The sequence below is a fragment of the Oenanthe melanoleuca genome, chromosome 2 (genome assembly GCF_029582105.1).
Source record: "Oenanthe melanoleuca isolate GR-GAL-2019-014 chromosome 2, OMel1.0, whole genome shotgun sequence".
NCBI lineage: Eukaryota > Metazoa > Chordata > Aves > Passeriformes > Muscicapidae > Oenanthe > Oenanthe melanoleuca.
The window spans coordinates 8,007,737-8,034,179 of NC_079335.1; the positions used below are offsets into that span (position 1 = coordinate 8,007,737).

Sequence of the window (26,443 nt, forward strand, 5' to 3'; positions counted from 1 at the left end):
CATTGCTTCTGTTATAGAGAGTCTGTTCTTTGCAGTGGTTCAGAGAATTACCCAAAACATATTTTCATGTGAAATAATTGAGACTGTGAAGCTTGTGGCCACTGTTAGCAGAGGAGGAAAACAGGGGGTGCCTCATTGCAAGAATGTTGGTTGTAGGCAGTTGTGCTTGTGTATTCCTGGTGAGCTTTCTTGCCCTATAAACATTGAATAGCTCTGAATAGCTGAATTTGTTCTCTGCTGATTAGGAATTATTCCATTACCAGTCTTGTATGAACTGCCTTGTATATTTTGTGAAGCCAGTTGTTTTACTTTGGCTCACCTGCCTCAGTAACTGCACAAGTCAAGTTTTGAGCCAGATTTAGACCACTTGTGTTCCCTGGACCTCAAATGCATGCATCCATTTTGTAAAATAATGAGGAGATGACTAGGAAGGGGAATGGTGGGATTTTCTTATAAATGAACTTCTCTTACTGTCAGTAGAACCCACAGAATATTTAATATGTCCCTGTTAAGACAGGGCATCTATGGAATCTGTAACATTATAATATAACCTACTGAGCACTTCCTACAATAACTCTATCTCTCCTTTGCAGCCTGCCAAGCTTGCTGAAGCTTTCAAATACTTTGTTCAGGGAATGGGATACAGTAAGTATTTGTTTTATTAAATGGCTGATCTTGTTACTGAAGTTAATTGGGCATCTAAGCACCTAGAAAGACTGGTCCCAGATGTGTCAACTTTTCCCTTTTGGATATGCATTTGCAAGGGGGAAAAAAACATAAGCTATATCTGGGCAAAGGGTTTTCAAACTAGGTGATGTTATTAAATAGTAGAGAGCTTATACCCACAAATAGCTCTTTTACTTTATCTCAGTGTTTTTAAGGTGGTTATTTGTCATAGTGTCCCCTTGTGGCATCAAAGGATAGGGTTCATCTTCTGCACTCAACATTTAGAACCTCATTGGCTCAGAGTTCTTTGAGCTGTAGCTGTTTTTCACAAATTTGCTTCTGCCAGCTGCTGTGAGGCTGCACTATGAGCCTGGGCTGCCAGCAAAGGTTGAATAGTGAAAAGTAATGGGAGAGCTGATGAGTGTTTGCAGTTTCCCTCTGGATTCTTGCAGCCACAGCAGCGTGCCCTAAAGTTTCTCAGAACCCTGAGCCCTGGCCACTAATTCCACTGTAGTAATTTGTTCTTAATTACATGCCTGGAGCAGGGGAGGTAGTTCTGCATGTGGATGTTGTCTGTTCAAGCACGAAGGCTCCTCATGGCAAGGGGAAGGCAGGGCTCCCTCCAGGGAAGCAGAGCCATTCTAACCCAGGCTCCTCCAGGCTAGGGGAAGGCAGGGCTCCCTCCAGGGGAGCAGAGCCGTGCTGAGCCGGGCTCTCCCCGCGGAGCCGTGCTGAGCCGGGCTCCTCATGGCAAGGGGAAGGCAGGGCTCCCTCCAGGAGAGCAATGCCGTGCTAAGCCAGGCTCCTCCAGGCTAGGGGAAGGCAGGGCTCCTCCCCAGGGGAGCAGAGCCGTGCTGAGCCGGGCTCTCCCCGCTGAGCCGGGCTCTCCCCGCGGAGCCCCGCTGAGCCGGGCTCTCCCCGCGGAGCCCCGCTGAGCCGGGCTCTCCCCGCGGAGCCGTGCTAAGCCAGGCTCCTCATGGCAAGGGGAAGGCAGGGCTCCCTCCAGGGGAGCAGTGCCCCGCTAAGCCCGGCTCTCCCCGCGGAGCCCCGCTAAGCCCGGCTCTCCCCGCGGAGCCCCGCTAAGCCCGGCTCTCCCCGCGGAGCCCCGCTAAGCCCGGCTCTCCCCGCGGAGCCCCGCTAAGCCCGGCTCTCCCCGCGGAGCCCCGCTAAGCCCGGCTCTCCCCGCGGAGCCCCGCTAAGCCAGGCTCTCCCCGCCCCGCTAAGCCAGGCTCTCCCCGCAGTGCCCTCCGCCAGCATGACCCGGCTGATGCGCTCCCGCACCGCCTCCGGCTCCAGCGTCGCCTCCCTGGAAGGACAGAGGAGCCGCTCCCACACCGGGGAAGGCACCAGGAGCCGCTCCCACACCGGGGAGGGGACGAGGAGCCGCTCCCACACCGGGGACGGCGCCAGGAACCGCTCCCACACCGACACGCGGATCGAGCTGACGCCCAACTCGGCCAGCAGCGCTGAACAATCCAGCCCCAAGTCCATGGAAGTGTCCTGTTAGATGGCTCGGGGAGGCTTTCAGCCGGGCACAGTGCGGAAAAGTAATGGATGCCCCCTGTGTGTCACAAAACCGTAACTGGTATTAATCTCTAGCTATTCTGTAGGATGAACTCTGTTCACAGGGTCTGAGAGGGACCAAAGAAAAGAAGCATCTCATTTGCTCTATCATCATTCTTGTATCTCAGACAGCTGCTGCTATTGTGCCCTCCTTCAGTGGATGCCAAATTCTAAAGGATACTTGCCAAAAGCTGATGTGGTTGTAAACACTTCAGAGTCAAACCAGAATTGCTCATACCCTCCTTTAAAATCAAAGCTGTTACAGGCCCCTTTATCTCTCATTCTCTTGAAGTAAACTGGCACAATTTGAGACGAGTTTCAAAGTGGGGGAGAAATAAAAAAACTTTTAAGGATGACTTTAAGAAAAGGAAATGAAACAAATGTGCTATGGCCTCATGTTGAAGCTGGAGTTGAATTCATTGTATATAGCTTGACTTCAAATGATAGAAAAGTTAACGTATCGTGCATTTATAGGCCTTCTAATTCATTAGTATGCAAGCCTGTTTTCCTATGTACAATAATATACTACTAAAATAGGCAATTTTAATGTGACTTTGAGATGAACTAAATCTTTAAGGTTTTTCATTTCACTTTTTTGGGATTTAGTTCCAGTCTTCCTTTCCTTCCCCCCTCCTAGACCCTAAAACCTGCTTAGCCAAATGAGGGCAGGATTTAAATTTGGTAAGCAAGGTAGAATTTCCTCTTTGGGAACTTGGGCCAAAGGGTTTACCAAACTGCAGAAGTTGGTGTAGTTGTAACATGTAGGGTAGCTGTACATGCCAGCTAAGCAGAAACAGCTTGATATTTCCTTCAGAAAACTTTTCTTTGCAGCTCAAGTTTTTGGGGTTTTGTGTCCAGCACAATTGTGATAAATTTGGAATTCTGTAAGCAAAGCAGATCCAGCTGTTCTCTGTCAGGAGAGATGAATAACTGTGGGATGGGCATGTAATTAGATACTGTATATTCAACTGCCACTAATTACTAGATTTGAAACTGATGAGATCTCCCTGGTGCTGAAAAGTGTATTCCACGAAGTGGTGGAGCAGCAACACTGTATCTCTGGAATACAGTGTCTAATGACTTTGTAAATGTCACGATCTGCTGGTTCTGCGTCTTTTACATAGCCTTGGGTTGCTTTCTTTGAACCTAGTGGCTTGATACCTTTCTGCCACTCAGAATGTCAAAGTTTGTCCTTCCATAGCTAGTGGAACAGGATTTCCAGAGCTCCAGTGCATACCTGCTGAATTGCAGTCCTCACACAGACAAAAAGCTCAAAGGGCGAGTGGTTAAATAGCAAATGTTAATACTTTGGGATTGCTTGTTCAAGAGAACACCATCTAGGTTACTTTATATTGACTAACTTCAGCTCTTGTGTAGAATATCCATAACATTTTGTGGGAAGAACAGACAATTTCCAGAAAGAAAAAAGCTATTGTGTAAAGTCTATCAAGAAAAGTTTCTTAATGAAGTATTTGTATTTATTTCAAAACAAATAAATTTGTAACTTTGCAATGTCTGGTGTCTTCATATTTTACCAGGAGTACAATACTCCTTTTCAGTCAAAATATATTCTTGTCATCCCTTTGAAGTGTTGATTTTGCTCAGATCTGTCATCCCCTACTTTTGTGCTCAGAGCTTTTCTTCCTCCAGCCTAATATTCTAAGAAAACACCACACACTTGAGCATAGTTGCTGACTATTTCAGTGCTAAAGGACATAGAAATATAGAAAAATACTGAGCCATGATACAGAGTACTATTTGCTGTTTGAACTTTTGTCTCCCTGGATAAAATACTGTATAGTGCACAGGTCTGGGGTCTGACTTCCTCACTGGCGTTGGTGCCACACTCATTGCATCCTTTCTGATCTTTAAATCCATTCATGTGATGAGTCCCCCACCAATATCTGGAGTTAATCAGGCCCCTGGACTGCACTTGCAGATGCCACTTGGATTTTCTAATGGTGCTCTTTCTGAAGCTCTTGCAAGAATGTAACTTCAGGAAGTAAAGATTAACCTAGTGACTTACTTAACATACTGGAGTTTTCAGGGACAGGTGCTTTGATGATTTTGCTGGGACTATTTTGGGCTGCTCATTCCTCCTGTATCTCAAAAACTCCTGTGTCAGGAAGATGCAAAAGCAAATATTTGTCATGTCTGAGCCAAGGCTCTACTAGATGTGATGATTCAGCAGTCAGGACTGGACTGATCCCAGCAAAGGGTTTGACACCCAGTGCCAGTGAAAACAGGAGCAACCTGTGCCAGCTCATCTTACAAAAGAAGGGCAAAGTTATGTTCTTTGCTGAGCTTTTCTGGGAATGGCTAATCATTCCTTCCAGCAGGACACCATGGTGTGCCTGCCAAGCCTAGGCAGTTTATTTTGGTTTAAAGGGGAGGAATGCATCCAAGCCTTACTGCAGCACAAAAGGAGCTGTGAGCACTGCTGAGCTGCAAGGAGTTGCTGGGATCACTGTAAATGTCAGCTTTGCAATCAGAAGTGTTCATTTGGCAAAGAACGTTGTGTTCCTGTGCATAAAAGCTGGAGGGCAGCACAGAGGAGTGGTGTCTTACCTTTTACAAGGAGTTATGGCTCCTCTTTCCCTGCAGTACTGGTCTCCTGGCATCTTTAGCTTGTGTTGTAACTGAAGAGATGCAAGTGGCTTGCAGATTTATTAGAAATTTTTATAAAAACCCTTCCCAGACTTGCAAAAACTGACTTCTGCTTTATTGTTGGAGATAAAATTAGCCTGAATAGTGTAGTCCTGGAAAACAGGAGCTGGGGTTTCACTTTTTTCTAAGTGTGAATGGCCACCAGGGAGCAAGAAGCCTCTGTGGCATAGAGAAAATTCAGATTGGGTAACAGGAGGTTTCCAGAAAATAACCAGTTTGCCCCTGACAGTGCTTTTGGGGCTATAAAGAAAGAAAACAGGATGGGCTCCCAGGGACCATGAGGCTTCCTGATTGCAGTAGTGTATCTCAATGCCAAATCTTTGCTGCACTGGTACTCTTCAAACCACTAATAGAAAGGATATCATTGCTGAAGTCCAACTTATTTCCACCTCTGCCTGGGCCTTGATCTCTACTGTATAAAAATCTGGCTAAACTTCATGTTATCTCTCCCCTTCCCTGTCCTTGCAGAGGGGGAGTGGGAGAGGATGTGCCAATACCATGTCGTGGCAGCAGGACTTTTGTGCTGAAGGATGCTGCTGTTCTTTAAAAGTCTCTCTTGAATGAACAGCTGGAAACTTTAACCTAGATGTGTTTTTGAGGTTTATGATTAATGTCATGTGTTGTGAGTGATGGACTGAGCTGGAGTGAAAACTGTTTATAGTAAAGCTGCTTATTTTTTCTCTCCAGTGCTGGAATCCTCTCCTGCTTTTGCATCTTGGGCAGAGTATCTGCTGCAATCCTCACTGTGCCTGTAATGGGGTCTGTTGCATCCACCAGTACAACACAGTGAGCAGTGCTGCTTGCAGCTTGGCCCTCCCCTTCCCACATGCTGTCTGCTTGTTTTTTTCCTTTGCACTATTTTGCACTATTTCACACTCACAGGCACAGGGAGCCTCTCCCTTTCTATATGAGCAGCTGTTTTGATGTGTGTGGATTTAGCATTTCCACTGAGCCAAATATAGACTTTATGTTGGTAGCTGATCACTGCCATGCCTAATGTTTAAATAACTGACAGAAAGGATGTCAGGGTATTTTAAGAGCTCAACCCTTCCCCCTCAGCCTTTTGTAACAGACAGACACAGCCTCTCTCTGTTTCTATCTATTGCTTCATTAAGGGCTCCATTCATTTTATAAACAACACAGCTGCTGACCAGTGTTAGGGGGGAAGAAAAAGGAAAAAAAAAGGCTTCTGATTGCAACTGCCAGACAGTTCAATGTCTGTTCTCTGATCCCAGCGTGGGGATCATTTGCTTACCCAGCACTCCTACAGGCTGAGGAGAGTTATTGTTTTGATGGCATTAAGGAGGCAGCCCCACGTCCCATACACCCTTACATGTCCTGGCACTGGTGGGATGTGCATCAAACACTGGGTGCCCATCACTGGGCATGTCCAGAAGAGCCCAAGGGTGGGGAAAAGGGATAGCAGGTAGTTTTCCTTCACAAGCAGCTGCACCATAGTGAGCTGTGTCCTGCAGTAGAGCTGCAAAAAGTATCCCTGGGTGACCTGCCACTCTCTGCAATTGCTTTTGGCTGGAGTGGATTATGGTATTGAGGTCAAGGTCAGTGCGTGGAGAGGGTTGGGGGAGGGCAGGGCTGTTTGCTGGGCTGCAGTGCTGGCCATGGGCTGGGGCAGCTGCAGGCAAAGCCTACACCAGCCAGGGCACTCAGGAAAGAGCAGGACAGGGACATGCCACCAGCCTGGGCTTTTCACCCCCTGGCTCTGTGTGTGTGTACCTGTGTGTGTGCACAAGCCCCCACGAGGCTCAGCACCCCACGTGCACCACGATGGGCAGGGAAGATGGGGCTGAGCTGAGGGTCTGCACCACCACTGGACCTGCCATTGGCACAGGGAATGGCCAATCTGCTTGGAGGTTTGGCAAGCCTGCCCTGTGCAAAGGTGCCACCATCCCTGCACACAGTGGTGAGATGCACACTGTCCAAGCAACCTGCTGCACCCCAGACCCACACAGATCTCTCCAGCTAGGAAATTGCCATTTACTGAATGACTGCAATATGCTTTCATTTATTTTTAATGATAATCTGACCAAATTAAAAAAATCGTAGTTCTTTATCACCATCTGCCAATGCTAAACATTGATCTGATCCTGCAGTGACTCCCTCTCTGCTGCTCATGTGTGTTTGGAGCAGAGGAGATCCTACAGCAGAGCCTTCAAAGGGTCAGCACTTCATTTGGAAAGTGCAAAGTACTGAGGAGATGATGGTATTCCCAGACTAGTGAAAGCAGCCAGGAAGCCTTCATGCAAGAGTGTGTGCTGGACAGCTGCTCGTGGGTGAGCAGAGGTTGCAGAGGCCGGATGGGACTTCAGGGAAAAGTGGTACCTTTGATGAAAGCTGTTGCCAGTGGCACAGTTGGTTGGAAAATGCTTAAAAATGTAGAGGACTGCCCTTCCTGGGGGAAAAAAAATAAAGCACCCTGAAGGAGAGGGCTTGGGAGAATGAGAAGGTGCTTTCTCACCATAAGCAAGCCCAACTGAGCCCATCTCAGTCCAGGAGAGGAGGCCACTCACAGTGTTTAAGTTCCTATCAAGGCAAGTAGCATACTTCAGGCTGGAAGGCAAGCTCAATTTACTGCAAAACACTACAGGTATTTTTTTCTAGAATTAAAAGGAAGAATCCTTACTGGAGTTAGCTCTGGGGGTATAATGGATAAAACCCAGCAATTCTTTAATTTAAATGCTTTTCCCCATGTCTTTTATAACCTTGTTTGAACAATTTCAGCATGCATGGCTATTGCAAACAGGTTACTCCAACTCCTCAAGAGAACCGATTATGAAGACATTCTTAGGCAGGTTGAGTAATACACTCTACTTTGCTAAAAGACTCTAGACCTCTGTCCCAAGCCAAATAAGAGTCTTGCAGAAAAAAAACCCTCAAAATGTTGAGCCAGAAACAGACCAGCAAAGAAATGCAAGTTGGGAAACAACTGGCTTTTCCAACCTGCCAGAATATTCAAAATTAAGGAAATGCTCTCAGACCATCCTTTCTACCACATTACAGTACAGGTTCTTTACTTTTATGTATCCTCCAGTTCATGGCTTTGTCACAAATTTCAAATGCCCACTTGGACATTGGCCAGGCAAGAGGATGGGAAAAGGAACAGAAATGTCAGTCACAGTTATATTTCACCTTCATTTGCTTGCCTAACTTTCTAAACGAGGTGTCAGTCACAGATTCATTAACCATTTGCCACTTATTTAATATCTTTGAACCACAGAAGCAATGTCCTATCTTAAAAAACCTCATCATGATGCATTACAAACAAGTAATGTGTTTTGTAGCTGGAGTAACTCAGACTGCCAAACCAATCTGGTTTTCCTTTTATTTTTTCATATATTTCAGTGTGTGAAGCTTACAGAAATAACTCTATGGAAATGTTAAAACTGAAAAGTCACAATTTGAGATGTGGCCTCTAGAAATTCTAGATTGTGCCTCTAGATTGTCTCTATCACTTTAATAAACTGTTTATTTCAAATTTCCTTCAAGAAAGCTGGGACAAAAAAAAATTCCCAGGGTTTAATTTACAAGATGACAAAGTCTTTCTAAACATTGTGGTTTTCCTGGAATATTACAAATACACAGCACAACCCTAGGGAGCACATCAAAAACTGCACTACACCTTGTTTCCAGTTGCATGCACACCAAAATGGAGTTTTAAATTCCAGCCAACACTACATGGAAAAGCATTTTAATAAGCTTCATGCCAGCATGATCAAACCCTCAAGACCACACCCTTCATCCTTGACCCAGCCTGCAGGACCAACAGGATGATTGCCATGAGCTGAATGTGTATCAAACTGTCTTGGCTTAGGTGGACTGCAAAATTGTCACTCTCATCCTTTCTTTAGCCTTTCACTTGCCCATTGCAGCAGGAGTCTGATTCTGGTACCTCCTCAATGCTATAATTGTTTTCTCTTGGATGGTGTCATCACTTTCAGGTCCCAGCAGAGACCTGGGCCCACTGCACAAATGAACAATGAGCATCAGTTCCTGCTGGAGGAATTTTCACTCTCAGCAGAGGCAATGAACAGTAGGGCCTTGTTGTTGTGGCTCTGAAATCGTGAGGAAAAGTGAAGCAAAGGGCTGGATCCATGAAAGCCTTGGGGGAATCTAGATCTTCAATGAATTAAAACAGCAACCACAAAAGCACTTTTGTAAAAGATACATGATTTGCCCAGACACAGGGAGCCAGGAACTGACTCTAAAGTTGGACTGTTGCCTTAGTGCTAGGGCTAATCTGCTTGTAAGCACCCATTAAAACAAAGGATCTTGAGTGCACCACAGACTGCAGATCAAATTAATTGGCAACAAGTGATGCTCTTCCCCATTCAGGACAACCAGCCAGTGGCACAAGCAGAGTAGCAGAGCTAACAGTGCTTGGTTTCCTACAGATTTGTGCCCAGTGTCCCCACAAAACTCCTTTACAGCAGTGTAATAGCCACTGTTCCCCATCTGTGATTCCTGCAGCTCTGCTCCTCCATGGCTGCTCATTTCCAGCTGGCAGATGTGTTCAGAGCCCCTTTATGCTGAGGGTGGCTGGGTCACCCTGCAGGTGTGCTGGGAGCAGTGACTGCCTGCCAGATGAGCTCGGGCTTGGCAGGGACAATGTGGTCGGGCTCTTCCCTGCCCTGCTCTTTGATTTCACGTTTTATTGCAGGAATGGCAATGCTTCTGAGATCTTTTACCCTTCTGCCTGCTTTGTTTGACATTTCCCACAAAGGGGCTGCCTGACAGACACACAAATGAACAGTGTGGCTGCACACACCCGGTTTCCTTAGGAAACCAGGCTAGAGACAGAAACATCTTGGGCATGTTGGGCAAGATCTGTGGTTTCCAGGCATTCACTTGACTACAAACTGACACGCACTGGAGCTGCTGGTCATGCATTAGCTCTCAATAACTTCTTTTATCTCTCACTGAAAGCCTTGTGATACAGCCACTGCAGCATTTGATTGCTGTGGTTACAGCATTAACTAATTGCAAAGCAGAGCAAGCCAGTTAAGGGACACAGTTTTAAATACATGATCTGGTTCTGTTTTCTTGCTTCCTTATCTGTACATGTAAGACAAACTGACTGTACTTATAACACACATTATACTGCTTTTTATGCACCATAGGAACATATATATGTAACTATACACATATATATATATTCATGGGCATATTTCCATATATACAACATTATATAGGTGCCTGCACATAATATTTTATAGATGTGTATGCATCCACATATAAATGTGTATATATGTATTTATTTTTATATGTGCACATACATGCATGTATATACACACATACATTGGCATACATGCAACACATATGGCATTCTAAGATGGGCAAGAATTAGACACAGGGTTCCAAGTCATAGTTAGGGGATCTGATTGAGAAAGAGGTCCTAGTATGTTTTCCCTAAAACTTCTTAATACAAACCATTTTCCCTTTTGGAAGGCATTGTCAGATTCTTGGCCACAGCTTCTTTTTGGTATGTTTACACGGAACTTTTTCACCAAGGGGTGGAGTTTGAAATGTAACAGTCTCAGCCTTGCAGATGCTGAGGTCTGGTTTGACTGGAGGCAAATAGGTCAGGTATGACCTCTGCTGTCACATCATCCAGGCCATGGCAGTCATGGGGCTGAATCTTCAAAATGCTGGTGGCCTCAGGTTCCTTATCACCAGAGAAAAAAAGAAGAGGGGCTTTGCATCTGCATTGGAACATGTGGGTAGGGATCACCCTTCCTTTCTGTCACTAGAGATTTCATGGAAATTTCAAAAAATAAATAAAGCTTTAAATTCAGGAATGACCTAGGTCTATAAAAAACATATGGGCCAAATCCTTCTATAGAAATTAAAATGCTATTGGTGTTAACAGCATTTGAAGATATACAGTATTTTTTCCTAATTGTTTTTACATAGACATGGCATTATTTTCAGCCCACTCACAAGAACTTTTTATTCATCATAGCCAGAAAACTTTGTCTCCCAGAAACGAATCAAGCTTCTGCTGGGCTATCGAGATGAAGACAGACAATTTGCCAGCTGAAAGTAAAGCAAGATAAACAGCTGCATCATCCCAAGTTCAGCCCTGTACTGGTCAGATCTCCAGATCATGTGTCACTCAGCAGTTCTACTGTGCCACCAGCGATTTTTGAAGTAGATACTACAGTTCTCTTGTTCATGCAGAAACACAATTCTGCTCTCCCAAGTGAAGCAACAACAAACATGCCATGGGGCATGGCTGCTGTAATAACAATTTATTGGAGAAAAAACTGGCTCCAACATCCTTCAGTGATGATAAATTTTTTACCTGGAAAGGTAATGACAGGGGTTTTTCTCTTCTCTTAGCTGACATTTGCATGTGAAACCACTTCTGTAGAAAATGTTTACATTGATGTTTACTCTAAGCATCAGCCTAGCTGGAATTAATGCATCAGAAACTGTGCCAAGGATTGCCTCTCCTTAACATCCACACATTCTCAGAGCTGATGTGAAGCCCAACACCTGTTTTCTCATTTAATACATCTTTCCTCTATCCCAGTCATGTAAAACAATGATTTGTATTACTGGCAAGGTGGCAGTGGGAAGAGGCACATGGATGCTGCTAATACCGTGGGGAGCAGGAGGTGGTGGTGGTCCCCATGCACAGGCCACACAATTTCTATTATTATTATTATTATTATTATTATTATTATTATTATTATTATTATTATTATTATTATTATTATTAATAATAATAATAATAATAATAATAATAATAATAATAATAATAATAATAATAAATGGATTCATGAGGTCTTGTCCTTCAGCTCTTATCTGGCTCTCTACATTTCATCTGCAGAGATAGCCTAGGAGGAATACATCAGCTGTGGATTAGATGACCTGTCCTGAAAACACGAGCTCTGGGGTGGCTGTTTTGGATTCAGTCAGGCTATTCAGGAACAGAGAAAGTAAAGAACTACAAAAATGTTCCTGGCCCAAGATACTTCAAGAGACTTAGATGAGTCCAAGGTGAGCAGGACACAGGAGTTCTTGGACCCAGCCTATTGCAGTGAGAGAGAAACATCACAGAGATTTCAGGAGAAACATCCTTCTCCCAAGGCTTTTCCCATGAAATTCACTATGGAGTAGAATCTGACTGAGAATAACAGAGTGTGATTCTAGGACTGATCTCAGTGTGACAAATGCTAGACTTTAGCTTCAAGGGCCAGACCATCAAATCCTGGTATCTAATGTTGAACATAAAACATAGATGTCAGTTTTCCAACTTAGACAATAACATTCAAGAAATTACAATAAGGATGTCTGAATCTCATGTCTAAGCTAGTGACAGCCACACTTTTGCTGTCATACTAGTGTGCTGTTCTTTCCTATGGGCAATTAAACTGCTGGCCTAGTAAATGACAGTGCCAACAGAACTGCCATTTAAGTCCCAGAGTCAGTGCACAAAGGAATTTCTGGCTACTATTAATGGATGAAGATCTATTAGAGTTAAAAATCTGGTTTGTTCAAGGCCTCTTTGAAAACAGTGTGGCAAAACAAAGAGATTAAACATTGATGCCTTAAGTTTTAGTTTTCATACTTTCAAGATTCTTTACTGTATTAGTATATAACTCTGAACTTCATATAAAGTGTTAGCAAGTTCTCTTCACAGTTTAGTTAAACAAAACAATCCTTTTCCAGCCTGAGAACCAAGGACACTGTTGCAGCTTCAGGCCCAAAAAGTGTAAACAACAGTGAAATAAGGAGAGCAATCTGGGAGGATGGGACTGCATAACCTGTAGCTGCAACTGGACAATAAATCCCAATGTGTAAATGGACCAAAACTTATAAAAGTGTGAAAACTCATGACCTGTTGTCCATCTTGAGTGTAGCCTTGGCTGGGCTCTTGTACTGCCCATGGTGTGTCCTTTAAGGCCTTTTTAATAAATACCTACTTTATTCCTTTAACACTGTCTAGACCCTTTTCTTGAGAGGAAACCTCTCAAGGCATCAGTATCCTAACTTGGGGAAAAAAATTGCACATTGGCAGTGGATGAAGATTCTCCTTTTATTTTAAAACCTCTGTAAAATCAGAGCAAAGAGTCAATTCCAGCATTCAGCCACTTTAATTAGCGATTTCAGAGTAATCATGGTAATGAGCCAAATCAGCAAAGATGTCATTGGGGTTCCTGCAGTTCAGGTTGCAAAAACAAGCATTGATCCACATAATTTTCCAGGAAAACTCAGTTCCATCTGGGCACTGAAACATCACTTCAATAGTCTTGGACTTGTAGGGTGTGCAGCACCTGTTGTCTGTGCAGACACCACAGTATTTGGGTCTGTATGGAATTGTGCTCACACATCCAGAGATGGTGTAGTTCATGGGTTCATTCGCCCTGTAGACAGCCAAGCATTTCTTCCCAGGCTAAATCAGAGAAGAAAATAAGAACAAAGAGGTTAATATTCAGTGCTGATACATAAAAACCCACCTTGCTCTTTACCTGAAAGGAGGCTGTGGCAAGGAAGGGGAGACTGGGGGGACAGGGGGCTCAGCCTCTTCTGCCAGGTAAACAGTGATAGGACGAAGAGAAATGGCCTCAAATTGTGCCATGAGAGGTTCAGGCTGGATATCAGGAAAAATTTCCTCACTGAAAGAGTGGTTAAGCATTTGAAAAAGCTGCCCAGGGAAGTGATGGAGTCACCATCTCTGGAAGTATTGAAAAAACAAATAGACGTGGCACTTTGCAGTGTGGTTTATCAAGCATGGTGGTATTCAGTCAAAGGCTGGGCTTACTGGTCATGGACATCCTTTCCAACTTTAAGGATTCCATTATTCTATTCTATGATTCCTATGTTTAAAGGGATCTGTAGCTGTTAGGAAGATTTTACAGCCCTGACCTAGGTGGTGTGAAAGAGTTACACATTCAGACAGATGAAGCCAAAAGCTGCAAGTAGGATACTTGCATAATAGAGTTCATAGCCATGACCAGATGTGCAGCACTGCTTTTGTCCCAGCTGAGTACAGGGCTGTCCAAGCCAGCATGGAGCACAGCAGGCCTGGCTTGGCTTTCCTTGCAATGACCTTTTGGCTGGAGCTAAAACTCTCAGGGAAAGGTTTCCATACCAGCACAGGCAGGACTCATTTTGGAACTCTGTGCAGCACAGCAAGTCCATGTACAAGTGCAGGTCACGAGGTGCTGGATGCTGGCAAGCAAAGGCTGGCTCAGTGTCCAGCTGCAGGGGGCACGGGGGAGCAGTCCCACCTTGATGTGCTGGGCGATGTCCACCTCGCAGGGCCTCATGTTGCACAGGCGGCTTTCCTTCAGCAGCCGGCACTGCTGGTTGTCGTTGGAGATCCTGGTGGAGATGCCCAGCCCACAGCTCTTGGAGCAGGGGCTCCAGGCCGAGGTGTGCACAATGCAGTTCTTCTGCCAGGCCTCCTCCTCTCCCTCGTACGCTGCGGACACAGATTAACCCCACATTGTTCAGCCCGGGCAGCTTTACATGTTAAACACCCTCTCCCCAGCTCATTGCACATTCAGGCCACTAACCCAAATAACTGAACCACAGCACTGCTGTGAGCTCCCTCATCCCACTCCCTTTGTGCTGACCTACTTGTGTCAGACTCTCCACCGCTGCGAGAGCCGGGGCCAGGCTCGTTCCTTTATTCCCCTCCACAGCCTCACACAAGGGGGTCCTTGTCTGGGACCCCCAGGTGCTGCCACAATATAAACAATTACAGAAGCCTGAGCCAGCGGGTGGAGACGGGGGATGAGATCTGATCTCACCATGAAGGTTTATTTCTGAGCCCATTCAATTGGTTCCCTGCACAGAAAGTGGTCAACAGTCTCTGCTGGATGGCAGAGGGCTTGGGAAGCAGCCACGGCCTTTCACTGGCAGGAAGAACAGCTTCAATAGCTCTCAGAGGGCTCAGCAGCCATCTAAGAAAGGCTGGGCTCTGTTTGAAAGCAGTCAACAACCCCAGTTATGGTTCTGTCCCAGCTTCAGCCAAAGTCCCCCAGCTTTACAGCTTACAGGACAGTCCACAGGCAAAACTCTGATAGAAGCTGCTGCACTGAGCTTGCTCACTGTTTATTATTACATAATATTATATATTATTATATTAAATGTAATAAATGCTATTCTGACTTCTATAAGACTTCTCCTTACAGGAGAAAAGTCAGGAAAGCAAAGCTGTGTTTTTCCCATTTTGGGACACAGGCCATGAGGACATAAGGCCGGTTTCAGTAGTAGGTGTTTGGAACTTGAACCCACCCCACATTTCAGAGCTGTCAGGGACAGAGAAGTGAGGGCTAAACTCTGGTGGTTTTAACTCATTCATGAGGACTGAGGCTTTGTTTTGTGCAACAGAAGTACGGACCAAAGTTTGGGAAAAAACTCTTACCATCAAGAGCCAAAATCTTTGTTTACAACAATCCCGTCTCTCCTTGATCTCTGCTTTTGTGAGATGGTCTAAAACATGGAGCTAATGTGGCTAAAGTCACTACAGTGTGTCACAGGGCATTTTGACAATAAATTTAAGACATATGGCAAGTTGAGTCCATCTTAAGCACTTGGGACAATGTTTGAGATGATACAACCCTCTGTGCAGTGGGCAATTATTATAAATGTGGGTGTGAGGACAGAATGTTTAATGATGCCATCAGTTCAGACCTGATGAAAAGTTGTGCTATTACAAAGACAACTTAGCCCAACTCACAGTGAAATTTCCATGCAATATCTGCCTTCAAGGTGTGTAAGTTTGAGACTCCTAAGATACAGGGCCTTTAAAATTGCACTACAATAGCAATATAACCTGGACAGAAAGCCTCAGTCCCAAATTAAACTGAGTCCATTCTCTTTCCCAGATGGTCCAGACTGAGGGAAAAAAAAATGAAAATGAAGAATTAAAAAGGACTTTTAGCATCTTCAAAGTTCCAGCAGATGTGTCCTTTAAAAGGGGTTTTGGCATACAGAATTCCAGAATGGTTGCAGAAGCAGGTATGGTGATCATATCCATAGAATTGTGGAATGGTTTGGGATGGAAAGGACCATAAAGATCACCTCAATTAAACTGCCCTGCCATGGGCAGACACAGCACCCACTAGATCAGGCTGCTCAGGGCCCCATCCAGCCTGGCCTTGGGCACCTCCAGGGATGGGGCATCCAAATCCATATTGCTGCTGCTGAGCTCCACTGGTGTTTGCCTGCCCTGTCCTCCCAGTGCTGTGTGGGGGGCCCTGTGTCCCCCACAAAGGTTAGACACCTGCCAGGCCTGGCAGTGCAAGCTGACACTTGACTTGTGGACTCTGCCAGATGGCAGAGGACAGCTCTGCCTCCTTCCCAGCATACCTGCAGAGGAGATGTGACGTGGAGATGTCTTCCTGATCTTCCTGGAGTCGTCACAGATCCACTGCTCGCAGCACTTCCCTGCCATCTTAATCAGCTTTGGGTTTGGGCACCAGACGAGGGGGGGACGTGAGTGTGTGCACATGGGAACACAGCCCACAGCCCCGTTAATGCACGTGCAGTTGTATTTGCAGTTGGGCTGAAATGTCTCCCCGTTCTTATACCTGACTCCATTGAGGACACATCCCACACCAACAATCTCTGAAAAGAAAGAAAAAGAGACAAAACACACAGAGAGCCATTAAATAATGCTGGCAACAAACAGCTCTGATATATTCTTTATCAAGCTGATCTTTGGGCTGGCAGTGCTGCAGAGTGATGTGTTCAGCCTGATGCTGAGCCAACTGCAGTCACACCACCTAGGAGACTGTTTCCATTCTAAATCACAGCAAAAAAAGAGCACCTTTTAATGATTCAAGGAAAAAATAAGTTAGAAAATAAAACAAGTTTTTATCCATAAATTCTTATTTTAAAAAACACAAAATTATTTCATAGCATGGTAGTGGGAATTACTTGCAGGAGGAGAAATCAAAGTAATTAAAAAAGATATTTAGTGAAATTTGAGGTTTTCAGAGACATAGAGGGGACTTCATGGAGTCACATATATGACACAGCTGTTCACAAACCCTATGTATATCTATGTAATCAAAAGGGGAGAAAAAATAAGGTAGCAAAAGTAGGACCTAAATGCACTGGATTCCTATATTTAGGAGCCTGGATCTTACCCAGTTTATCACAGAGCAGTTTTCTTGGAAAATGAACTTTATAAAGCCATGAAAATAAGTATTTGATGTATATTTTTTTAATATAAAATCACTTTAAAAAGTCAAGCCTTTTGATGGCCCTTGAACAGGAATCACAGTGCAGATTTTTTTGTTTGTTTGTTTCAAATTATAGACAATTATTTGGAAGCAATGATTTCCAATGGAAAATTCAAACTTCAGTTTCTTGTTTAGTCACATGGAGGCACTGCACACACACTGCTTGGGCTGCTTATGTTTTGAGTCTGGTCAGGCATGGAGCTGCATCAGGAAAACACAAATTGAAACGCTAGATTAAAATTCTGCAAAGGCTTCCTATTTTTAGAATGAACTGAATGAAAACATCAAGCACAAATCCCTTCTTCTGCACAAAAATGGGAGCTGTTGGAATTTCAAGCACAGAGCTAGATCTCCAGTTCATGCTCAGCTCCAATTTTTGTAATGCTTATGCCTTTGTACTGAAAAAGCAATCACTCAGTGCTGGAGCTGGGCCTGAGAATTCAGAGAGACTTCTAGGTATGCACACAAATTATGACAGTTCAAAAAAATGCTGTATCTCCTGGTGTTTTCCTATCAGCATATTCCTCCTGGATTATGTTAACCTGTGGGTCTCATAAACCAAGAGGTTCACCATGAGAACATCCCTGAATAAAGGGGCTGAATGGCCTCATGAAGAACCTTGCTAAGTCTGCATCAGGATAAAGCAATTTGGGGGCACACCCCTATTCCCAGCCCCACATGCACAACACCTGCCTCACCCCCTGGGCCTGTGCTCAGCACCCCAGTGCCTCTGCTGCAGAGAAAAGCCAACACCCAAAGGAGAGCTGCAGTGACTCCTGCAGGTTCCCATTTGATGTCTGTGAGGTTAGATCCTGGGGCACATCTCAGCATGGCAGTGCACATACAGCCTGAATTTCCCCCAGTTTCACCCCACTCTGTTTCCCAACACATATTCCTAACTCTTTCAGGGTCTTTAGTTTCCATGAATTATATTGTTTCTGTCGCCCTTCACTCCCTGGATTCTCTAGATCTAGCTGAAAGCATCCATATGCAAAGCCAATTCCTCACAGCAGTCAGTCCCCAGCTCCCAGCACAGGATTCCCCTCACAGGAGCTTTCAGTCACCAGCTCAGGACAGAAGCTGGTGGGCTCAGAGTGGGTGATGCAGCCTACCTGTGGCACAGAGTGCAAAAAGAACACATCAGCAGACCCTGTCCTTACCTCTGCCTGGGTGCAGAAAACAAGGGAAAGGCACAGGATTCTCTGGCAGTCAGAGACAATCTCACATCTATCCATGGAAACACCTTCCTTCAGTTCCCTTCAGCACACCATAATGCCCCTCACCAAATACCCATAAATGTCACATAACAGGGGGTATATTGTCATGGCAGTAGGGAAGTGAAAGCCCTCCAGAATCCTGGGAATCCCTCCAGACCTCACTGGAAAAGCTGGGGGTCAGTCTTCCTTCAGCACAGTGCTGCTGGCAAAGGCACACAAGTGCCTGTGGTGTGTGGGAGGATGCAAAAACCAAAAAATATCCAACTAAGAAAGCAACCATTTAAATAAATAAACAAATGCAGAGCAACATGAGGGCCTTGAAAGAGGCCTAGGAAGGCTGATAGCTTTGGGACAACATCCAGCCTGTTTTCCTCTCCAGCACAGGGCCAGCTGTAACCATGTCATTCTTGACAATGTTTGTCTAACCTGCTTTTGCAGACCTCTCATGAATGTTCTACACACACTCCAGACAATACATTTAAACTATCTCATAACCTCTTTTCTTAACCTTAATCTTCTCTAATCTTGAAAATCACTGTTCAGTCTTACAGCTCCTAGCATGTAACTTCTCCTGTTATTTCGCCTACAAAAATCTGGTTAGAATGCACTTTTTTTTTTTTTTTTTTTTTTTTTTTTCTGCCTGAGCCAGTGCAAAGCCAAGGTCATTTCTTAGTAGACTTCCCACCCTTCTGATGAGGAAGAGCAACGCCTAGTATCACTTCTGTGAGAATCTGCCAGCTTACCCTGAACTTCTTAACTCCTCAGACCTGTCCCTTGTGCAACTTCTGCTCATATTCTAAGTTTATTGAAGCCCATAGTTTGTGAGCTTTTTCTCTTCTATGGATCAGTTCTTCTATCAGTCCATCTCACAGTCAGCTCTCCTCCAGGTTCCTTTTCACCTTTACATTTTCTCTTGGATCATTTGTTTTTATGTTCTAGCCCAGAAGCCCCTCCATTTAAAAGGCTTTTTCCTGTTTATGACCCTAAATCCATGACCATATGCTCTAAGAACTTACTGAGCAGCAGCAGCCTTTCCAATCAGCAGTCTGTGTGATTGTGCTGATGTTCCTTTCTCTTTTAATCATTTCCAGAGTCATGATTTTCAATAATTTCTGACTTTTATGAGAGGATTAGATTCACCTTCATGGTCTGGAACTCAGAACAAGTGAATATGATCTTAATCCATAAAACACTGCCTAATTTATTTTTGTGCTTCTTCTTGAAAAGCATTCCAGTGTTACGGAACCAAGAGTTTGTTACGAGAGGTGGGAAGAAATCCTTCTGCCTCATGACAGCTAATGTGACTGTAACCATCGTAAAATTAAGGCTTAGACCTCAACTTGTAACTGACAAGCTCTGATAGGAGATGATTCATTCATTCCTGACCATCTTGACAGGGTATTCTACAGACCACATGCTATCCTTCCAAGGTATCTGCTATAGGGATGAACGTGTCCCCTTAATGTCATGGTTTTCGTGTAGAGGTCCATACTGCTTGTGTTTAAATCAGCTGCTTGCCCGTCTTTCCTTCATCCCCAACCCACTACAGCACCTCCTCCTGTTTTTGTAACACACATGGAGATTTTCAAATGCTGGTTGGTCTTTGCTCTTGGCTGCAGCCAAATCAAAGGGAAGGAACTCAGATGTCATTCCTCATGCCGCCAGCTGCCCTGAGAACCAAGACAGCGACAAGGGACTGGAAGGTGATGCACAGAGGAGCTGCTAAACCTGCAGCCAGGTATCTAAAACGAGACCAACCTCACCCCCCGCTCAGACTGACGGGAGCTGCCAGCGCGCATCTAAGCCAAAAATATATGTACGTGACTTACGTGCACACACTCCTATTTCGTACCTAGGTGTGTCCCCGCTGTAGTCGCAGTAGAGGCCGCGGTGGGGGTCGCAGGTGTCGGCCTCGGTGCAGCTCTGGCCGCGCTGGCGGGCGCAGCTCCGGCAGCAGCCGCAGCCGTCGGTCACCAGGCTGACGCCGGGCGCGCAGCGCGGCGCGGCCCGCGGACACTGGCACGGCCAGCGGCACAGCTGCGCCCGCGGCTCGCCCGTGCTCGGCGGGCTCTGCGCGGGGCCCTGCAAGCAAACAAACACGGCTTGGACAGCGTCACCCGTGCTAGCGATGCACGGAACACTGCTGGCTGCTGGGGAAGTGCTGGGGAGAAGGAAAGTTACAGGAAAGTCTTAGTTACTGAATTACCAGAAAACAATAAGAAGCTAATCCACTCTTGACAAAACAATGCTTTCGGCCAGAGGGCAAGGCCAAAAGACACAAAAGACTAGCCAGCACCCAAAGATTAGATCTTAGAGTTTAGGATGTAACACATCATGCTAATATAAGGATTCCTATAGGCTGCATGTAAATGCTATAGAATTAGTATTTTGTATTAGATTGGTTAATGAAAATTAGAATATTCATCATGGAAACAGATTTACTGTATTACAAACGGGAAGTCGCTCTCTTTACACTTTTTGCTCTTCTTTCCTTCTCTTCTCCCACTTCTCCTCTTCCTCTTCTATTACCCCAATACCCTTTTATCCCATTACTCTCTCTCTCCCTCCCCTTGCTCCTCTTAACTCTAATACTTCCTCTCTCTCTCTTTTTATGTTCTTTACCTTCTTTACTCTTTTTACTCTCTCTCTACCCTCCCTCTTCACTCTCTCTCCCCCCTTTTTTATTTCTTTGACCTGCATGTGGCTGTGCCGGGCAGCTCCTAGCAGGCTCTCTTATAATAAACTGCAACTGCAGCTTTTAGATTCAACAGAGCGTTTGAGTCTTGTTCCATGCCGTCCACCCTGATACAAAGAATCCAGGAGTCTCCCGCAAGTATTGGAAAAATGCTATATGTATAATGCTAAAATAGCATTTCTATACGGATATAGTCTTGGGTAATAATAAAAGTTAGACATAAGTTTTTTTTAGAGATGGTATGCTTAAAGTACCTGCTTAGTCAAAGATAACAGCTCGTGAACATGTGATGGGGACCCCTGCAGCTGACACGACAATTATCAACACACACCGGCTGGACCACCACCCAAATTAAAAGGGATAAGGTGAAAAATAAAACCACAAGCTAAGAAACAGGCATGCTCTAAAAAGGCGACCCAAAGAGTGGCCATGCTAAATAGTTCGTAGAAACAGTTGACTGTGCATGAAGATCTATAAATATGTGACAAATGGATGGATTGAAAAACGTATTTAAAGGGGTGTTCCCGAAGCAGCGGTGTGCTCTCGTCAACATGCCAAGCACCCGGCCCTTTTAACCCTTTGCTTTATGTGTGTCTCTTATTGTCTCTTTATTAAACCTTTTAATTCTCCCAAAACAGTGAAACATGTTTTTCACAACCGAGAAATGGGGGCTGTAAAACCTGTGCTGGTTGGTCCTCTGGTAAAATCCTCTCGGGTCTAATGGGTTAAAAAAGCTTCAACAAACGGGCTTGCAAGTCAGTTTAAAATTTGATAATCAGATAAAAAACTTGATCGGGGTTAATCAAGGTAGAGAAGGGATTTTATGGAGCACGGTGATGTGATTCTAGGTCACTGTTACTGAGCTCATGGAGCACTGGGATGCTGTAGTTGATACCAAAACCCACAGAAGGTAGAGGCTCGTTGCATTCTGAGCTCTCAAATCCCTAAACAAACTCTGGGTGACATTTAACAGCACCAGCCGTGCTTGTGGTGCAAGAGGGGTGCAAATCAGGCAAGTGACATGTCAGTGCCGGTGTGGTCTCTTTAAGCCTGAGATCCCTCACCACAGGACATTTGGTGGTCTTAGAGTTCGTGTTTTTCCCAGCTCGAGCACCGAAGAAAAGCCTGAAGCCATTTTCTGAGGTTTCCAAGGTTGTTTATTCTTTCTTATCTAAGGAATTCTTTCTCTAACTAGCAGAGGTCTGTCTAGCACGTCAGTCGGAGGCACACTGCACTGCCCAGAGGGCAGGTCTTATCTTTTATACTATAAATTATGTACATGATGTTTGCAATTACTTTCCAATGCATGACACTGACATTGCACTGTCCAACTTTCTCCCAAACCAATCCAGAAGTGCCATCCTAACTCAAAAGATGGATGCCATGAAGAAGAAAAGACATGCCACACCCAAAATCCTCCATCTTAGCTCTATATTCTTATTATAAACAATTCTACAAATTCACTTTTCTACCTTCTAACAATCTAATTTATTCTCTACTTATTTTTTGTGACTTGTAATTCTTCTTGTAGTGATAGTAATTTTTCCCAGGGACTAAGATCAAACCCAAAGGGGTCCTGGGCACTGTGCCAAGGCCTCTGAGCCCCCTGCCCGGGTCCCGAGGCATCCAGGGAAGCCAGGGGAACACCCTGGACTCCCACAGTGATAAAGCTTCATTTTTCTAAGAGGATCACTGCACAGAAAACATGGGGTCAAGCAGGGCACAGTATCTCAGGCATAGAAATTAATGGAATTATTCACATGGTGTCAGCAGCAGGAGCATGGCACTGCTTGGGTACATGTGGTCTAGAAGCCCTAGTGCTGAAAAAAATAAGTGTATAACCCTAAAAACTGCAAACAGGGAAAGTCAGTCTCTAGAAATTGTTAAGGCAATTCCATCCATTGATGCCTTCCCTGTACTGTACTTTATATCCCCAGAGTTTTGTCCTCTTTGCAGTTTGAAATGTCAAACAAAAGGCTTTCCAAAAACTCTCCATGAAGAAAATGCCTCACCAAAGAGTTTGTGGGAAAAGGAATAGGACCCTGCAGCTGCTGAACTATCCATCAGGATATCTCTGCAAAGACTCTCGAATCTCTTTTACAATTTCTTTGCTAGCAGGCTCAGATTTTTTTAAAGTACATTCCTAAGCCCACTACTGCTGTATCTGAAGGTGTATTTAAATATCTTGGTAACTGGTTATTCTATATTTAGAACACTAGATTGTGAACACATTGCTAATCACTGCCAAATAGACAACGTGTTTGCTCTGGGCATAATTCCCAATTCCATTAAGGCCTCCTTTACAAACAGTTGGCCTTAAAGTTGGCTTAAAAACACCTTTAAACTCTTGTTTAAACTAAAGCATACCAATATAATTTACTCCCACTTTAAGGCTCCTTGATGCTGTCAGAGTTGTTGAAAGAGGAACGTTCAGATCAATGAAAAGCCCTGGCCTTTTAATCATAGAAGTTTTCATTCCACTCACAATCATTTGAGTAGGTGCAATAATCTGCCACTTGAGAAGAGAGGCCTCCTTGAGTGCAATAAACCTATTTACTTTGTTGCTGATCATTAAAAAAAGTGCTTAATGATCAGATCCAGATACACAGACAAAAGTCACACAGCTGTTTATTAAAGAACCCATTGCCACAGCCCAACCCTGTAAGTAAATCCCTTCACTGCCCCTTGTGTCTATTGTCAACATGAGCAGGCAAAGAGCTTCTCCCTGTGCAGACATGAAAGTGTCTGTGAGCCAGCACAGTAGCAAAGAGCAGCCTCATACTCCTGTGGGCTTAGTTCATGTGTGAAGGGCTGAGGCTGAATTCCTGCACAAAATAGCTGGAAACATTTGGTGGCTTGTGAGTTCAGAGTAAATTATTCCACGGCCCTTCCTCTAGGTCTGAGATGGTTCTTGGATGTGCTGGCTGAATTGTCCAGTGGGGTGGCTGAGTCCATTGGATGGACACAGTGTGGGCCACATGAGCATCTTCAGATAATCACTGTGGACAGGCATCAAAGCACTACACTCCTGGTTTTTACAAACAGGCAAGGCATGGGGTGATGGAGTTGGCATCATGTCCTAGGCTCCATCACCACCTAAGCAAAACCCAGCCTTTGGAAACTGCTGTCCACTGGAGTCCTTAAAAGTGCACAACCTCTACATCCTTGCAGGCTCTCCTCCTCTCCCCTCCCTCAGACCTTCACTGTGGGAAAAACCATTCTGTAGATTTATAAAATTATTGAGTTCCCCATTTCCATGGTCATCTGTTGTCACTGGAATACCTAAATCTCTTGGAAAAGTCATTCAGCCCTACTAGTTCAATGTCCCAGACCATTTAGAAAATAGACCCTTCCATTTCAATGAGCATGTTGGTTAAATCATCATGAAATGCTTTCCACAACTGCTATCAACAGGAAATCACATTGTAAGAGCCAAAAACACCAAGCAAACAAACAAAAATATCAGCCCATGTAATTTAAGGTTTCAGGAATCATGTATTTAGGGTCAACATAATGCATAGAAGGACAATAATTTTGTAAGAAATCTGAAATAAGAGCAAAGAGAAAAGGAACGCCAAAAGCCAGAGTAGTGGGAATTTGACAAGCTTATTTTAAAATGTCAGAAAGATAAAAGAATATGCCTGATAGGAAATTAATTTTCCCAAGTACTGGTAATTAACCTGTTTCATTTAATTATTCTTCAATCTTGGAGTCTGCAGATTTGTTATCTTGGGTGCCAAGGAGAAAATATTCCACCAAAATTATTCATGAGTTCTATTTTTTCTGCTTTTGGAGATACAAGCCCATTCTCATTAAAACAAGATGAAGCCTTTCTCACCCTGCTATTCCTGATAACTCTCTATTAAAGTCACTCCTGATTTATGCTTGGCAAGCTCCAAAATTACTTTCCTTTTGCATCTGCAGAGCAGATTGCTAACAACAATTCCCAGCTAATTTCTGTCTTCATATTCAAGAGAAGAGGAGGAGAAAAAAAAAAATACTTAATGTCTGCCATAGCCACAAAATCAGTATTTTTAATACCCAAGAGTTTTACTACCGAGTTGCAAGATACAAAATGGATAGCAGCATTTTAGCAGCACATTCTTCCTCTTGTTGGCAACAAATATTTTCAATCTACACTGCAATTGTAAGTATGTTATAGTTTTGAAAACTGGAAGAACTAAGCTATGGTGTTGAAACCAGTGCAAATAGCCCAAATTAAAAGCTAGGCAGATTTATGGCATCACTTTTACATAATACATGAGAAGCCTCTACCTTTGCTTTAAAGCAGCAAAGTGTCACAATATACTCCTTTACTTCCAGCTTTTACAGATGTTTAAAAATATATTCATGTGTATTGATTTTACTGTTTCACTGCTGCAAGATCTTACTCTTAAAACCTTTTTCTTTCAAGTATTTTTCTCATCAGCTGGGTGAAGCTATCCCTGTTCTTCCCTTCCAGTTTATTGATGGGAAATGTTCAGACAGGATAGTGACTTCTAAATTGGATTCCTTTGGCTGCCAAGAGAGCTGGAGAAGTGGGTCCATAGCAGCAGAAACTTCAGTACTTTATCAGCTTTCACTGTTCTCTCCTTGGTGGTTATTTAGTCTCAAAGGAGAACTTTTAATTTCAGTCAGACCTGCCCAAGCTGGGTTTTGCAGGATACATGTTGTTGGGTGGAATACATTTAATTTCTCACAGTAGAACACACTAAAGAAATATTTTTAAACTACATTTCTGATAGTGCCTTTCTGAGCAAATGCCAGATGTTGTTGATGGAGGGATACAATGTGATCTGGATTATCCTGTTCTCTATCTCTGACATATTCACAAGTGAAAATGATTTGTGAGGAAATTTTATTAAAATATTCTCTGTACTACAAGGTCTGACAACGTCATCATGTCACTGTTTAGAAGCAACTCCAGATTTGGAGTCTGACTGTTTTCTAAACAAGAACATTGAAGTTAAAAGCACAATTTTATGCAGAGACTTAAGGGTGCATCTCCTAGGAAAGGGCTGAGCATTTGTACATAACACACATCTGCTTTCCCCTGGTTCCACCTACTGGCTGAACTATTGAGACAGCACAAGCAGAAATGCCTGTACAGTCAATTCCAGTTCCAAGAACCACCCTAAGTATTCCCATTATCCAAAACTATTTTAAAGGCACCCCAGGAGACTCATGCACGTTCCCAGAGTTTCTAACACTAACCTGATGTAGCATATTCCCAGGGGAACACAGCATCTGGAGCTCAATAAATAAGTAAAAAATGAAAAGACAAAATGAAATACAATCAATCCATTAAATAAAGCCACATACCCTTCTATCCCTCAGCTGTATTTCTGGGCAAGCATAGGGATTGCTTCGTTTCATCCCAGAACTGACAGAAGTTGAAAACTCATAATGCATGT

The 26,443-nt window shown here is 44.1% G+C and overlaps 2 protein-coding genes across 3 annotated transcripts in view; one reads left to right on the plus strand and one right to left on the minus strand.

Moving 5' to 3' along the window:
• The window catches only part of NDRG1 (N-myc downstream regulated 1), a 39,764-nt gene extending 36,023 nt beyond the window's left edge, over nt 1–3,741 (plus strand). For both annotated transcript variants that reach the window (XM_056484893.1, XM_056484895.1), the window contains exons 15-16: nt 594–645; nt 1,908–3,741. In XM_056484893.1, coding sequence (XP_056340868.1) covers nt 594–645; nt 1,908–2,173 — 318 coding nt within the window. In that variant the 3' untranslated portion in view covers nt 2,174–3,741. The remainder of the gene's footprint in view (nt 1–593; nt 646–1,907) is intronic.
• A 9,196-nt stretch (nt 3,742–12,937) lies between these two features.
• Nucleotides 12,938–26,443, minus strand: part of CCN4 (cellular communication network factor 4) — a 34,826-nt gene continuing 21,320 nt past the window's right edge. Inside the window, exons 2-5 of the mRNA XM_056485685.1 lie at nt 20,164–20,416; nt 16,240–16,497; nt 14,151–14,344; nt 12,938–13,312 (exon numbers count right to left, since the gene is read on the minus strand). Coding sequence (XP_056341660.1) covers nt 13,013–13,312; nt 14,151–14,344; nt 16,240–16,497; nt 20,164–20,416 — 1,005 coding nt within the window. The 3' untranslated portion in view covers nt 12,938–13,012. The remainder of the gene's footprint in view (nt 13,313–14,150; nt 14,345–16,239; nt 16,498–20,163; nt 20,417–26,443) is intronic.